Below are 15,425 nucleotides of genomic sequence, written 5' to 3'. Positions count from 1 at the left end.
TGTGTGGTGGCCCTTGCGGGGAAGTTTTGTTCCCGGTTGATTGAGAAGAAGGAAAGCTCACTCGGTCCGAGGGACCGTTTGAGAGAGGGAAGGGTTGAAAGAGACCCGGCCTTTGTGGCCTCCTCAACGGGGAGTAGGTTTGCAAGAACCGAACCTCGGTAAAACAAATCCACGTGTCACTCTCCTTATTTGCTTGCGATTTGTTTTTGCGCCATCTCTTGCGGACTCATTTATTATTACTAACGCTAACCCCGGCTTGTAGTTGTGTTTATATTTGTAAATTTCAGTTTCGCCCTATTCACCCCCCCTCTAGGCGACTATCACACGCCTCGCCCGAGGGCCTCCTCAAGCAACGGGCGCACCTTCGACTCGCCCGAGGCCCAGCTCGGGCAGGCTTCACGGAGAAGCAACCTTGGCCAGATCGTATCGCCAACCGACCGTATCGCAGGAGCATTCAATGCAAGGATCGCCTGACACCTTATCCTGACGCGCGTTCCTCAGTCGACAGGGCCGAAGTGACCGCAGTCATTTCACCCCTCCATTGACTGACCTGACAGGAAAACAGCGTCGCCTGCCCTGCTCCGACTGCTGTGCCACCCGCCAGGGTGAGGCTGACAACAGCCGAGTCCAGCCTCAGGCGCCATAGGAAGCTCCGCCTCGCCCGACCCCAGGGCTTGGCCCCCGCCTCGACCTCGGAAGACGGCCTCCGCCTCGCCCGACCCTAGGGCTCGGACTCAACCTCGACCTCGGAGGAGTCACCACCTCGCCCGGCCTTGGGCTCGGACCGACCACGCTACAGGGGGTACATCATTACCCTACCCCTAGCTAGCTAAGGCTACGGGGAACAAGACCGGCGTCCCATCTGGCTCGCCCCGGTAAACATGTAATGATGGCACCCCACGTGCTCTATGACGACGGCGGTTCTCAGCCCCCTACGGAAGCAAGGAGACGTCAGCAAGGACCCGACAGCCCCGACAGCTATGCTTCTACAGGGCTCGAGCGCTCCTCCGACGGCCACGACATCACATGAACATGGCACCAACACCTCTCCGACAGCCACGTCGGCATGTACATAGGGCTCTAGCTCCTCTCTGCTAGACACGTTAGCATATTGCTACACCCCCCCATTGTACACCTGGGCCTTCTCCTTACATCTATAAAAGGAAGGTCCAGGGCCCTCGTACGGGAAGGTGGCCGCGCGGGAGGACGGGCTGACGGACAGTCTCTCTCTCTCTCTCTCTCCCTCTCCCTCGCGAACGCTTGTAACCCCCTACTGCAAGCGCATCCGCCCTGGGCGCAGGACAACATGAGTCGCGGTTCCCTTTCTTTGTTCCCCCTTGTGTTCCGTCTCGCGCCGACCCATCTGGGCTGGGACACGCAGCGACAATTTACTCGTCGGTCCAGGGACCTCTCGGGGTCGAAACACCGACAGATATAGATGGAACTTTGACTTGCTTACTATAGTAATTAATACATACTGTTGGCATTTGGATTGCATCAATCTTATTGTTGAGAGATATGACAACTCTAACAATCTCCTGCACAAACCACACCGTGTCCATGTACAAGCTGTCAGCCCGTCACCTGTCAGGCCCAAAATGCTCAAGCCCACCACTCCACGTCTCCACACACACAAGTGAACCCTAAGCCCACTCCTTGTCCCAGTCTGGCTCAACAACTGGACACCTCTAGGCTTTAGCTCAAGACCGAATTCCATCGAGCGTCGATCCGTTAGACCGTCACGCCGATGTCCGACCCACAGTCTGCCCATATCGCCAAGAAGCACCGAGCGCGGACGTGGGAGTGCGAGACGTCAGACGCCCACTCATCACCTCCATCGGTGCAGCACGGTAGCACTGGTGTCTCCACCTTATCACGCTCCTGTTTCTGATGATGCGTTGCGGGAACAAAAATGGAAGAAGGGTTTTTTCCATCCGTTTTCGTTCGTTTTCATCGCTAGCCCTAGGGAAAACACTATCATGGTGAAGAAGCCAAGTGAAAAATGAGATTGTGCGTTTATTTCATGGACCTAAACAAGGCATGTCTAAAGGATGAGTTTCCTCTGCCATGCATAAACTCCCTTGTGGATGCATAAACTCCCTTGTGGATGTAGCAGCTAGGTCAGAGATGATGAGCAAGAAGATGAATTGAAGATGGGTCATTACACTCAATGGAGTTTATTATTACCTTTGAATGGCTGAGGGGGTTAAAGAATGCCGAAGGAAGCTTCAACCACATGACGACTGATGTATTAGCTAGCAACTAACTTGGAAGGAATGTCCTCACTTACGTCGATGATATAATAGTTTAAAACACAAACCAACAAAATCATATAAAGGACTTGTAAGAAACATTTGCCAACTTTCAAAGGGCAGGGCTTAAGTTGAATCCAGCAAATGTGTATTCAGGGCACGGAAAGGAAAGTTCCATGATGTAATGTTTCGATAAAGGACATTGAGGCAAACCAACCAAAAAAGAAGCAATATTTTGGATGCATCCACCAACCACAAGGAAGGGTACGGTGCACAAATGTTTGCTGGACGACTGCTTCGTTGAACACATTCATGGCAAGATTAGCTAAACAAAGTCTGTCTTTCTTTGAGATCTTAAGGGAAACAAAAGTATTTGAATAGGGTCCAAAGCACCAGAAGACCTTTGAAAAGCTTAAGTATATCTGATTCACCTGACCACTTAGTCACCACCAACACTAGGAGCACCATTGCTTTTGTATGTGGTTGCTTTGCACTTAGCTGTCACCACGCTTTGGTACAAGAGAAAATAGAAAATGGAAAAAGATAGAGGGTTGTTTACTTCATGTCAAAGCTCTAGGCATATCAAAATCTAGTTCCTCAAAACTTAAAAAGGTTCTATATGCAGTGGTAATGGCCTTAAGAAAGATTTAGCACTGCTTTCACTCTTACCATATAATAGTACCTTCGTATAGCCCCTAAGAGATATATTGAAGAATAGAGAAGAAAGTGTAAGGATTGGTAAATGGTCCATGGACTTAAATGATTTTGTCATTGATTTTGTGCACTGATCAACCACCCAATCTTAATCATTAGCAGATTTCGTTGTTGATTGGACTCTAAATGACGAGGAGCCTGGCTTGGTCTTGGTCTAAGACGAAGCTATTTGGAATTTGTTTTGTGATGGTTCATGGGGCTCATCAGGAGCAGTGATTCTAAAAATAATAATTTCTCTTTCAGGGCTCAGAACTTTGCATGCTTAAGGTGTTGATCATTTTGTTATTTATAAATTAGAGTTGTTATTTATATGTTTGAGGTGTTGGTCATTTGGATCATTACTTTGCCTTTATCCAAACCCGTTATGCATCCCATTGAACTACATCAAATATACTAGGAAACCTTTTTCCCCCTCTCAATTTTCACGATGATTTTGAGTTGCACAACTCAGAACTACCCTTACCACTCACACGAACCCACCGTGAGAGCAAATGACTTGTTCAATTGATAAGGTCTTGTTCGGTTATTCCAATTCCATATGTATTAGAGTGTATTGGAATAGATTGAGATAATATTGACCTGCTATGAATTTAAACCGTCTCAACATCATCCAATCCATATGAATTAATGTTAACGAACAAGCCATAACCTGTACATTTTCCATTTCTAAGAGCGAACCGAGCAGTGACTAGCTAGGACAGAACGTGGAACGCCCGGGCCTCCTTGGCCACCCTGACGAACACGTCCTCCAGCGTGGCGTCCGCCACGCCCCACCCCAGCACCGGGAACTCTCGCCGCGCCACCTCCACTGCGCCGAAGACGCACCCCAACCCCACCTCCCGCCGGGGCAGCGCGAACTTCTGAGTCCCGGACACGCTGTAGATCCTGCTGTATCCGGGCGCCAGCCGGCTCACGATCAGCTCCACCGCTTCCTCGTGCTCCGGCGAGGTCGTGATCGTCAGGATCCGGGTGCCGCCATACCTCGCCTTCAGCTGCATTCCATTCCATGTATTTCCCACCATATGTAACTAGTCACGCATCTTCCAGCAATGTGCAGGCGTTGCATTGCGTACCTCCTTGGGAGTTCCAATGCAGTGGAAGCTGCCGTTGATGAAGATGCCGATGCGATCGCACAGCTGCTCAGCCTCCTCCATGGAATGTGCTGAGCGTGAATGGTAAAGGCAGATATATATGAAGAAGAAAGGTCCGAGCAATGCATGCATGCACATATATAAGTATGATGGTTAGTTATTAATTACTGGTAAGAATGATGGTGCAGTCTTTCTTTGCTCGCCTGATGATGCTCCATAGATCGCTCCTGGACCTCGAGTCCAGCCCAGTGCTTGGCTCGTCCATGTACACAACCTTAGGGCTGCCTATGAGAGCGACGGCGACGCTGAGCCTCCTCTTCATCCCGCCGCTGTACTTGCTCACAGATTTGTCGCCGAAGCCGCTGTGGAATAGGTTCACGCTCTTCAGGGAGTCCTCCACTGCCTGGATCAGCGGACATAGCTGATGATGCTGTAGGCTGCTGCATGATTTACTCTATTCTAGTTCATCCATGGCTTCGATCAAAGTTCTGTCAGACAGACTACCTGTGTTAGAGCAGCACCTGTGAGATTCTTCATCCGGCCATAGAACATCAGATGCTCCCGTCCTGTCAGAGGCTCCCACAGCAAGCTGCACGCACGCAGAATGCACATGCATGTTTCAGCTAGCATCGCAAAACCACGACGCACCTGCTTCCTAGAAAATAAAAGGGTGCATCATATCGCCACTGATGATGACAAAATGTCGTACTCGTGCTGTGGACATACACCGATACTCGTGTATATTTCGTTCATCTCTGTCCTCAGATCCATTCCATGCACGTAGGCAGTTCCATACGTCGGTTTCACGAGGCCAATCATCTGCACATGCATTCCATAAGCTAGCGAGGTGGAGAAGGAGAAGCATTTTCCATGGCAGGTAGGAAGGAATATATATATCACCATGTTGATGAAGGATGTCTTCCCTGCGCCATTGGGACCCAGCATCCCGAAACACTGCCCTTTGCGCAGAGCCAGCGACAATCCTCTGACGGCATGCTTGTCAGGGTTCCCGTTCTTTCCAGGATACACCTTCTTCAGATTATTGCAGATGATCATATCCCCCATGTCCATGTCCTTCAACAACCGTCTCACCACCTTGCGCTGATGACAGCAGTTGTTTTTTTTTTTATTTTTTTGATGATTGAAGAGCGAGCAGGTTCAGAAAACTACCCATGTCTGTTGAACGACACACAAACAAACAGTTGAGCTATACTGTACATAGGCGGCTCGGCTAACCTCTAGAGACACGTCAGGCTTCGTCCCGTACACATGGACCCTCCTGGACTCCTTCTTCTGTCTCTCTGACGGCGAGGAGTGTTTCGTCGACAGGAACCCGAACAGAAACAGAGGCTGCCACGCAGGCCTACGGTCCAGCAAGAACGCTACGAGGAGGAGAACGATCCATTCGACAGACATCACCACCAAGACGCCTCTCATCCCGTTCACCGGGTCGTCCATGTCCCCCCATCGCATCCCGGGTTTTCCCATGTTCCTCCCTGCCGCGGCGTACTCGGCAAGCTCGTAGATCCCTCGGTACAGGGAGAACCCGGGAACAAGCTCCATTGCTACAAGCCAACGCCCTAATAAACGGATAATAAAACAATAGTTTATTTGTGATGCCATCTGTTTGCTCTCAAAGAGAACAGATCACTGTACAACAAAGAATAAGCCTTTGCTTTACGTGATTTTGCATGTTCAGGAAAACTGGAGTGGAAAAAAAAAGCTTTTTACTTACTTGGGAAGGTTGCGTCCTCGATGAATACCTTCAGAAGCGCTTCGCCAAGAAGGCTGGAGCCGAAGACATACATGTAGCCGATCACTGTACAACAAAGAATAAGCCCATCGAGCTAGTAGAGAACAACATAGACTGCATAATGCACCATTGATTTTGTTTACTAACCGCTAGCAGTCCTGACAGACGAGAAGAAAGTTGCGAGCAGGAAAGCAAGCACGATCTGCAGGTTGATACACACGAAGTAGAACAGAGACTGTATGCCGTAGCTATTTAGCCTGAATATGTCCAGCCCTGCACGCACGACCAATGCAAAATGCAAGAAGAGCAGCTCCCTGAATGATTTGCCAGCCAGCACATGCATTTTCCTTCCAGCGAATCCGAGAGATCCAGTAACGTGGTGGTTTGGTTACCTATGATGGACCCAGAGATGGTGAAGAACGCCATGTAGGCTGCTGAAAGGGCCAGGAAATAGGCGTAGGATATCAGCCAGTAAGGCGCGTCCTTCAGCCCGTGCATCTTCATCATTAGTCTTAGCCTCTGCTGCTTCTCGTAGACAAGGTATGTCAACATTACCTATATATGAAAAAGAGTTGACTTTGTTTACGAGTTCGCTGAAGCTCAGTGAGTACAGTAAGACTTGACTCACTGGAAGGAGGAGCTGAACCGTCCAGGTGAAGAAGAGGGCGTCCAGGAGAGTGGTGAGGTCCAGCCGCATTTTGATTGCAGCTTTGGGCATCTCTTTCAGAAACTCCAGGCGCATTTCTGTAGTCCCTCCTTTTAATAACAAGTTCAGATATGCAGTGGACGCCTACAATGGAAATGCATAGCCAACATTTAAAAAAAAAGTATAATCATATATTAAGGTTCAGCTATTTCTCACTCAAAAAGTATGCTGAAAGCAAAAAAAAAAAAAAAACTGTAGGCGAGTGTAGCTAGGTACCATGTTAACCAACCGTGAAACACGCAAAACCGTCATGGAATGGTGCCCATTGTCCCTGCTGAAGCTGGAGTTGTACCAGACGTATACATGGAAGCGCCTCTTGCTTGTGTCGAGGAAGTCATAGCCTACAGGAGTGTTTTGCTTTGGCTCATTAAAACTGTATGGTACATTTGACAGCACTGCACTGAAGTCAGATATGCATGAGGCTACCAGCGAGGAACTCGTTAGATCTTCGCCTCCTATCACCACCCTTGTAGCCCATGAACATTTGGCGATTGATCACCGACGAATTGTCGCACCACGACGACAGAGCCTGAACGCACTGCAGTTCTGCGTCCAATTTCGTAGCGAAGGTAGGAGAGAGAAGTTATTTATAATTTTATATATAGTACTCTACATGAATTCTGCATGGGGTAGAATAGAAGGATATAAAATGCTAGTGGAATGTGCACTCTCTACTGTTTCAACAGAAGCAAACACGCATCCCACAGAGAGTTAAAGATGTTCTTGGTTTTTTTGTTACCAGATTCTATTGGTATCCCATCAAAATGTGCTGAAATATTGCGTGTCTCTGACCAGCAATTTGGTTGGAGCAGATACAGCGTCTCTTCTGGAACGAGGCCCGGTTCGATGAAGAGCACATGTGCCGGCAGCGAGCTTGAACCCTGGAAGGCGAATGATTTTTTTTGCTGAAATGCAGCTCGGTGATCATTAATACTGATTGATCAAGGTAAAGGTACCTACAGGAACTACTGCCGAGAACAAATCCAGATAGTCCGAGGAATTCGAAGCAGCAGCAGCAGCACCAGGCATGCGTCGGGCGTACTGTGGAGGGAGAGGTGGGAACAGCAAGCTTCCAAGGCCTGCCGAAATTTCATCAAGAACAAACAACACATCAAAGAGCGATGATGATTCTGAGCGCACGGCACAACCAGATACGCAAATGCAAAGGTGAGCCGGCCCCTCTTCTGCTTGGACTGCACTGTACCTTGGGCAAGCAGGCGGTTCTGGCCGGTGAGAAGCACGGTGGCGGGGCAGTTCTCCGGCGCCTTGCACGGGCGCGGGCGGAGGCGCGTGAGTGCGCGCGCCTCGGTGGCCGGCACCTGCAGCAGCGCCGGCCACCTCGGCGGCACGGGCACGGCGCAGGCGAGCGCCTGGATGGGCGTGGAGTGCTGGATGCCGCACTGATCCGCGCCGGCGCAGCCGCAGCGGAACGGAGGCCGCTCCAGCTCGCTGTCCACCACGTGCTGGATGGAGACGAGGAGCACGCAGAGCAGCACCGGGAACGCGGCGATCGCGGCGTTCGTCCTCGCGTTCCTCCTCTGCGCGCGCGGCCGTGGGCATCGAAGAAGCAACCATTTCCCATTCCAGTAAGTAGCTATATATATAGATTTATAGGAGGCCGGAATTTGATATGCTTGCGTTTCTTTGAGATGGCATTTTTGCATGGCGAGTGCGTGGCGTAGAGATCTATTCATTATTACCTGGAAAGAAAGGTTCTTGAGGAAGAGGGCATGGACCTGCCTGGAAAACCTCGCAAGACCACGCGATCGCCGAGACTCCATGGGTGTCGTGTCTGAACGCGGTCAGCAAGCGATGAGTGAGAGCACCGACACTGAGCTCACTTGCCCCTCCTGATAGTAGTAGACATATATAGCAGAGCAGTAGCACTACGTACAGCTAGGCACAGCAGAGATCGACTGCAGACTGCAGCGCTGGCTCTCACGCCTCGTGGCGCGCGCCGCCGGACGTGACGTTCACGCGAGCCGTGCTGCCGCCTCCGCCTGTTCGTCCGGGTATCAGGCGGAAACGCGGCGGCGGAGGATTGCCGGTGAAGCTTTCAGTTTCCTCTGTCTCTCCATGAAAGCTGATGCGTGACGTGGGCTTCAAGAAATCTGTGCCCCCGCTTCAATGCTGCTGCCGTCGCCTCAGCCTCCTCCTCCTTCGTTTTTGAGACACGCACACACTCATTTATTCGGATATATGGAGAGAGCGACCTTAACGATGCAAATCTGGCTTACAGTCGAGCGATATGTATAATAAACATGATGCTGGCCAGATCAATGCAGGAAGACTAGATCCAAATGAGCAAAGTCAAATAACTTGCAAACTAAACCTTGTGTTAGCCGCGCGCAGGCACGACGAACGGTACTTTCAATGGAGGGAGTATGGCTTGGCTGAGGAAGAGAAACACAAGCAACAAACCCGGCGATAGTCCTGAGGTCACTTTCATTTCATGGCGACGACTGCGGTTCTTCTACCCGAGTCATCACCCGTCTCTAAGCTTTTAGCTAACGAATTCTCAATTAATACTATTAGACATATAATAACAGTCATGCTTGCATATACGTCCACAGAACCATGTATCGGTTCAGATGACCATGCAGCTCTATGTGTTTGCGTGCACAGCACACTGCGTCTCACATGCCCGACTGTATACCCCGCCGCCTCGGTATTTAGGCTATCCACCATTATACTACTCTAAAAGAAATATTTTATCATCATCAACAAGATTCTTTACTCTATATTACAATCTACTGAGGTCATATTTACTCAATATATACATCAACCCTATTACATATATATATATTATATCAATTTTTTTTACCTACAATAGCTTACCTTATCTCTTTCTTTCGTAGCAACAACGTGATGGCCAGATACCGTAAGTAAGTGTAGGGGGACAATGAGATCTAAATTTTAAATTACACTAGTACACAGAGGCTCTATAGTGGTGGTTCTAGAGCTGTTTGCACTGGCGTTTTTCAGTACCGTCAGTGCTAGGGGCCAGTGGAAATCATCATTTCCACTGGTGGTTATTCTAGAACCGCCAGTGAAAATAGCATTTCCACTGGCGTTTTTTATTTAGCCGCTAGTGAAAGTTTTCCCGCCTTTTTTTAAATTTTCGTACTGAAATTTATATATATTTACACACACAAACATATATATATATATATATTGATATTGATAAACATGTAGTATTGATATTAAAAGCAACATGGAATTAAATTATATCATACATTTATATACATTAAAGTCTTGTTTACAACCATGTATGCATCACACATTATATACATCAAAGTTTTCACGAAAGCTCTAATAACTATCTCGGCTAAGAGATAGTCTACTAATTTCTGTTAGTATTCTAAACTCTGGCAAAGCTAATGTTCCGGAAGCATCGTGATATTTTCCTTCTGCGGGAATGACCTCTTTCAATATGAATGTGCACAGGTCCTCAACTATGCCATACAATGCACCTTCAGTCAAGTTTTCTGGGCTTCCTTGTTGAAATTGTTGTAAAGGAAGTTTATAAACATCATCTATTTATACTCAATAATAACACATTTGCATCTTTAATGACATAAATACATACGTGACTATTACTAATAATACCTTGCCAGAGTTCGTGATGTATCGTCCGTTCATTCTCATGAACTCGCACACGTAGAACCCACATAGGACCGATCCGGGTGGTTGCTTGTGGCACTACATAACGGGAGATTGGTTATTTAGTTGCAACATTGTCCTATGTACGTACATGTATGATATGTATTCATAAATTCACATACTTACCGGCCAGTTATAATGGATGTCTAGTGGCACGCCTTTTTTGGACGTGTCGTACTTTCCACCTCTTAGCTTATAAAACCTAAATGCCCTGTGATCTCAAATAGAATCACCATGTTATTCTACAATTCTCATCGATATAAGTATGCATGCATAGAAAAGGCTTACAGCTCTAAGATGCCGAGGAATTTTGAATAGGCCGAAAGCTCGGTGTGCAAGGAGTCGAGCACCAGCACCTTTCCAACCTTAGGATGAATGAAGAAGCATATCCAGTGGTCCCTGTACGAATCAAACTTGTGATACATGTGTATTGAAATTATTAATTTTATTTATGCAAAATCACACTTACTTAAGGTTGTACGGGGCCACTATGGATTCCCTGTCTTGAAATTGAAGCATTGCGTGTCCTATGTAGGTGGCGTATCTTGCTTCAAAATCCTTCTTCAGATCCTGGATACGCACCTCAATTTCTTCGTCCGTTAGTCCCTGTAATGCTTCGTTGTCTTTTCCGATTCTAAAATTGTGGTTATCCTCGCATATCTTTATTGGGTTGAGATACCCAACCCTTTTACTGGCACTAGCATTGGAATTGGTACCATAAAGGATCTCCTGCTGATCATGTTGCATTCTGCAACGCACACGTGCATGTCAGATATTGAAAATTTATACAACTCACTAATAATAACACATATATGTGGAGTATGAGTGACACTTACAATGCAAATATGGTTACAAGTTGCACGTCGAGTCTCTGAAGGTTCATCATTAACCACATGTCCTCGAATGCAACAAAGGATTTTTGATTTGAACCAATAAAAGCATGGGCTGGTATATTGACACTGATGGTGTCGATGCCAACTGAAGATGCCCGCATGTACCAATCATGCAACCTTTTAATATTAGCCGGGACCTTCATTAGTTTCTCAAAAGTGAGTAGTGGTCTGCCCGACACATATTTTTTAGGCACGTTTTTATAATCTGCCTTAGTTGGCTTCTTTATCTTTGCGGCCATTGCCTCAGCCTTTTTTGCGGACTCCTCGAGATCGGCCAAATCAACAGTGTCTGACGTGAGGCTCCGTCCAATCCCTTTCAAAAAACGAGCTATGCCAGCAGTGAATTTACTCTTCTTTTTCTTCTCGAACGGGGACACTAATTTTGGTATAGAAACTTTAGGTTTCTTTGATGGCCGTGGATCCCTTGATGGCTGTGGAGAAGGTGGATCCCTGAAGGGCGATGTATGTGGCGAAGACGGTGGGCCACCATGAGGATGAGGAGAAGGAGGGTCAGAAAGAGGATGAGGAGCAGCATGTGAAGTTTGAGGAGGTGATGATGGATGTACAATAGGAACGACAATTTGAGAAGGCGGAGACGATTGGGCCTGCGACGACGGCTGTCGTGGTGGATCAACCAATTCGACATCCCTTCGAGGCCAAAGGATAAAATTCTTGATAGCTTGTCCAAGTGTCTCGATACCTTCGGGCCCAGGGATGTCTAGCATGTCGTCCTCGGATCCTTGGACGACTATCGTCACTTCTACCCTGCAATATTCTTTTGGAATGTCGTTTCCATGGAACTTGCGTCCTGGGATCGCAAGGCCTATGACTACTTTCTTTGTACGCTGATGGTTAATACCATATCTTATAACTAGTGTGCATGCCACAGGCCTTGTGATGTCATCAACTGGATAGCGGACCTTATTTCTCGTTGACACGATAGAGCTTGGGATGGTCGTACCCTCGGTGGAAGCCGGCGTTTGAGCTGCTGGAATTATTTGCATCTGTGGAGTAGTCATCTGTTGAATAGACATCGCACTCGCCATCGCTAATTGCTGCATCAATTCTAGAGGAGGATTCGATAGCATTTCAGACATCAGGCCTTTGAACTCTTTCTTGGCCTCCTCCTTAAAATAATTCGCCATCTCTTCCTTGTATCGATCACGTTTCTTGTACAGACCTTCCCATTGTGGTCTGAATCCTTCCTTCCATCCTTCCTTAGATGAGATTCCTCGTACACGACCAGGATGCTCAGGGTTACCGAGACCAGCCGTTAGAATGTCTCTCTCCCTTTGCGGCTTAAATGTTCCTTGGCTCTGCTTAGTTGCAATTGCATATATGTTTTTTGCCGCTTCTTCGACAGTGGGATCATCAAAAGATACACCAGACTCAGTTTCCCTTGGTTTTCTAGCACGGATCCAATTAGCTGTCCTTTCACCAAGTTGCTCGGACAGCGTCGGCAACCCTGCAGCCTTCTTCTCGGTGTCTTCTTGTCTCCATTTAGGAACCTGACGCTTGTAACCACCTGTGCCAAGGTGGTGGTGGTATTTGTTCTTCTTAGATTGTTCCGAATTTGCCTCACTTAGCGATATGAAATCAGGGCTGCTCCTCTGCTCTAGAAATACTGCCCACTGACCTGCTGAGATTTTATTTTTTCGTCGGGTCTAAGTCTTTCTTTGCAAACTTTGTATTCATCTCAGACCTCGAGTTTCGGAAATTGATTGCAAACTGCTTCATCGTGTATTTTTTCACGAGTTCTTCTGAACCCCGAGGCAAAATGAACCTCGTTATTAGCTTATTCCACATTTGATTCTTGACATCATCTGATTCATCTCTCCACTGTCGGATTGTGATGTCAAGATTATCTCTAAATAAGAACCCAAGTGCATTCCGGAACTTAGGCAGTGCCTCTTCTGGAGCTAGGGGCTGACCATTCGGGCTCACGTCCGCGATTTTATATGTCTTGTCAGGAAACTTGTTTAGCCCCCTGTCACCTCTGTTCCGATCACTCTGCTTCCTTTTCCTTGACCTATCGGTGGTTGTCTCGGTCGATTCTGGTGCGCCTTGGGTCGGTTCCGGTGCGCCTTGGGTCGGTTCCGGTGCGTCTTGGGTCGGTTCCGGTGCGTCTTGGTATCGTGTCGCAGCTTTTTCGAGCATCGCACGAAATTGAGACAAGACCACCTATTCATGTAATAAAATGCACAAGAAATCATGCATGTGTAATAGACATTGTGAAATTAGCTAATTAATTAGGTACCACACGAAATTAAGGATGTGTAATTTACCTCATGGTCTTGTGGATCACTGCTGGATTGTTCTTGAGCAACACTCTTGTCCATGTGGTCGGGCCCTAATCCTTGGTCCTTGATTGGAGAACTCATTGAGCTATATATATACAAATACATATTAACACATATTAACATAAGCAATAATTAAATTCATATTAACAAATACCCTAACCCTTAACCACTAACACTAACCCTAAGCCCTAACCCTAACCCCTAATATTGTGATACGGATATTATCGAGTTACGTATAGAGAGGGAGAGTCGTATAGGACGTAGAGAGAGAGATGGAGAGTCGTATAGAACGTATAGAGAGGGAGAGAGGGAGAGTCGTATAGAACATAGAGAGAGATGGAGAGTCGTATAGAACGTATAGAGAGGGAGAGAGGAGGAGTCATATAGGACGTAGAGAGAGAGAGAGATGGAGAGTCGTATAGAACATATAGAGAGGGAGAGAGGGAGAGTCGTACGGATATTATCGAGTTGTGTACCCCTTTCATCAGATTGGAACAAAAGATTAGAACATATATATAATATCATACTAAGTTCTTACATAATACGCCGTCCATCATACTAAGTTCTTATATATAATATCATACAAAGATTAGAACATATATAGTAATTTCTACTTTTTTTTCTACTCCTCGTCGTCTATCAGTGTCGTCCAATCGATCTCCTCATCTTCATTGTCGGAGATGTTGGTGATCTACTCCTCTCTTCCCTTTCCATCCCTCCTCTCCTCTCTCTTCTCCTCCCTCCTCTCTCTTCCCTCTCCCTCCTCTCTCTTCTCTCTCTCTCTCCCTCCCTCCTCTCTCTTTCCTCTCTCTTCCCTTTCCCTCTCTCCTCTCCTCTCTCTTTCCCTCTCCCTCCTATCTCTTCCCTCTCCCTCCTCTCTCTTCCCTTTCCCTCTCTCCTCTCCTCTCCCTCTCTCTCACTCTCTGCAGAGACGCGCGCCCTCTCTCCTCTCCTCTCCCTCTCTCTCACTCTCTCCTCTCCTCTCCCTCTCCCTCCTCTCTCTTCCCTTTCCCTCTCTCCTCTCCTCTCCCTCTCTCCTCTCCTCTAGCTAGGGTTTTTACACGCGCGCGGCGGCGGCGGCGTGCCCAAGCGCGAACGAAGTCGAAGAAGGGAGAGAGAGAGAGAGAGGGGAACGTACCTACGGCGCGGGGACGACGGCGTGGATGACGGCAGCGCACGGCGGAGAAGATCGCCGGGGCGAAATTTCGGCAGCCTGACGGCGGGAGTGTAAAATCTCTGGGCGCCAAAGACTTAGAGAAATTTTCGGCCCCGCTCACGCTCCGTTATATAGGAGATATTTCTACTGGCGGTTGTCATCGAGAACCGCCAGTAGAAATGGCTTCCACAGACTGTGGAGGCCATTTCTACTGGCGGTTTTCGTTGTGAACCGCCAGTAGTAATATTTTTAGTATATTATTTTTTATGATATATACATATATTAAGTATATAAATTTGTATACATATTAAATATATAATTATATATATTTAGTATACATAATATATATATTTATATATTACTTCTCTCTCTCCCTCCTCTCTCTCTCTCCTCTCCTCTCTCTCTCCTCTCTCTCTCCTCTCTCTCCTCTCTCTCTCCTCTCTCTCCTCTCCCTCCTCTCCCTCCTCTCTCCCTCCCCTCTCCCTCCTCTCTCTTCCCTCTCTCTCCCTCCTCTCTCTGCTCTCTCTCTGCTCTCTCTCTCTCCTCTCTCTCTCCTCTCCTCTCTCTCCTCTCTCCCTCCTCTCTCTTCCCTCTCTCTCCCTCCTCTATCTCTCCCTCTCTCTCCTCTCTCTCTCCTATCTCTCTCTCCTCTCCCTCCTCTCTCTCCCCTCTCCCTCCTCTCTCCCTCCTCTCTCTTCCCTCTCTCTCCCTCCTCTCTCTCCTCTCTCTCTCCTCTCTCTCCTCTCTCTCTCCTCTCTCTCCTCTCCTCTCTCTCTCCTCTCTCCCTCCTCTCTCTTCCCTCTCTCTCCCTCCTCTATCTCTCCCTCTCTCTCCTCTCTCTCTCTCCTCTCTCTCCTTTCTCTCTTCTCTCTCTCTCCTATCTCTCTCTCCTCTCTC

The 15,425-nt window shown here is 47.7% G+C and overlaps 1 protein-coding gene across 7 annotated transcripts; it reads right to left on the bottom strand.

The window, feature by feature from the left end:
* Positions 1-3,531: 3,531 nt before the first annotated feature.
* On the bottom strand, positions 3,532-8,980 carry LOC100273600 (uncharacterized). Of its 7 annotated transcripts, none has more exons than XR_004857542.1 (19): positions 8,849-8,975; positions 8,411-8,674; positions 8,217-8,308; positions 7,721-8,054; positions 7,477-7,595; positions 7,256-7,397; positions 6,943-7,062; positions 6,733-6,857; positions 6,439-6,600; positions 6,203-6,365; positions 5,958-6,083; positions 5,793-5,876; positions 5,294-5,637; positions 4,958-5,158; positions 4,767-4,876; positions 4,579-4,646; positions 4,226-4,460; positions 4,040-4,128; positions 3,552-3,958 (listed from the first exon to the last, which is right to left on the bottom strand). XR_004857542.1 is itself a non-coding variant. In XM_035966763.1 (19 exons), exons 3-19 carry the CDS (start codon positions 8,295-8,297, stop codon positions 3,659-3,661), a joined length of 2,820 nt encoding a protein of 939 aa, XP_035822656.1. In that variant the 5' UTR covers positions 8,298-8,308; positions 8,411-8,674; positions 8,849-8,980; the 3' UTR covers positions 3,552-3,658. The 7 variants fall into 7 exon arrangements, 4 of the variants coding, with proteins under 4 accessions (NP_001352667.1, XP_035822656.1, XP_035822657.1 ...); XR_004857541.1 differs by having other exon boundaries at positions 4,562-4,646; positions 4,784-4,876; XM_035966763.1 differs by having other exon boundaries at positions 4,562-4,646; positions 8,849-8,980.
* Between the last annotated feature and the right edge of the window lie 6,445 nt (positions 8,981-15,425).

This window comes from Zea mays, chromosome 4 (assembly GCF_902167145.1).
Source record: "Zea mays cultivar B73 chromosome 4, Zm-B73-REFERENCE-NAM-5.0, whole genome shotgun sequence".
Taxonomy (NCBI): Eukaryota; Viridiplantae; Streptophyta; class Magnoliopsida; order Poales; family Poaceae; genus Zea; species Zea mays.
This window is presented reverse-complemented; position numbering and strand designations above follow the sequence as displayed.

Bases quoted from the DNA above. Each gene is read 5' to 3' on its own strand.
- LOC100273600 (XM_035966763.1), bottom strand. From the start codon at position 8,297: ATGGAGTCTCGGCGATCGCGTGGTCTTGCGAGGTTTTCCAGGCAGGTC. The intron at 6,858-6,942 runs GTAGCCTCATGC...ACACTCCTGTAG, and splicing joins ATCTAACGAGTTCCTCGCTG to GCTATGACTTCCTCGACACA. The intron at 4,129-4,225 runs GTAATTAATAAC...ATTCACGCTCAG, and splicing joins CTGCACCATCATTCTTACCA to CACATTCCATGGAGGAGGCT.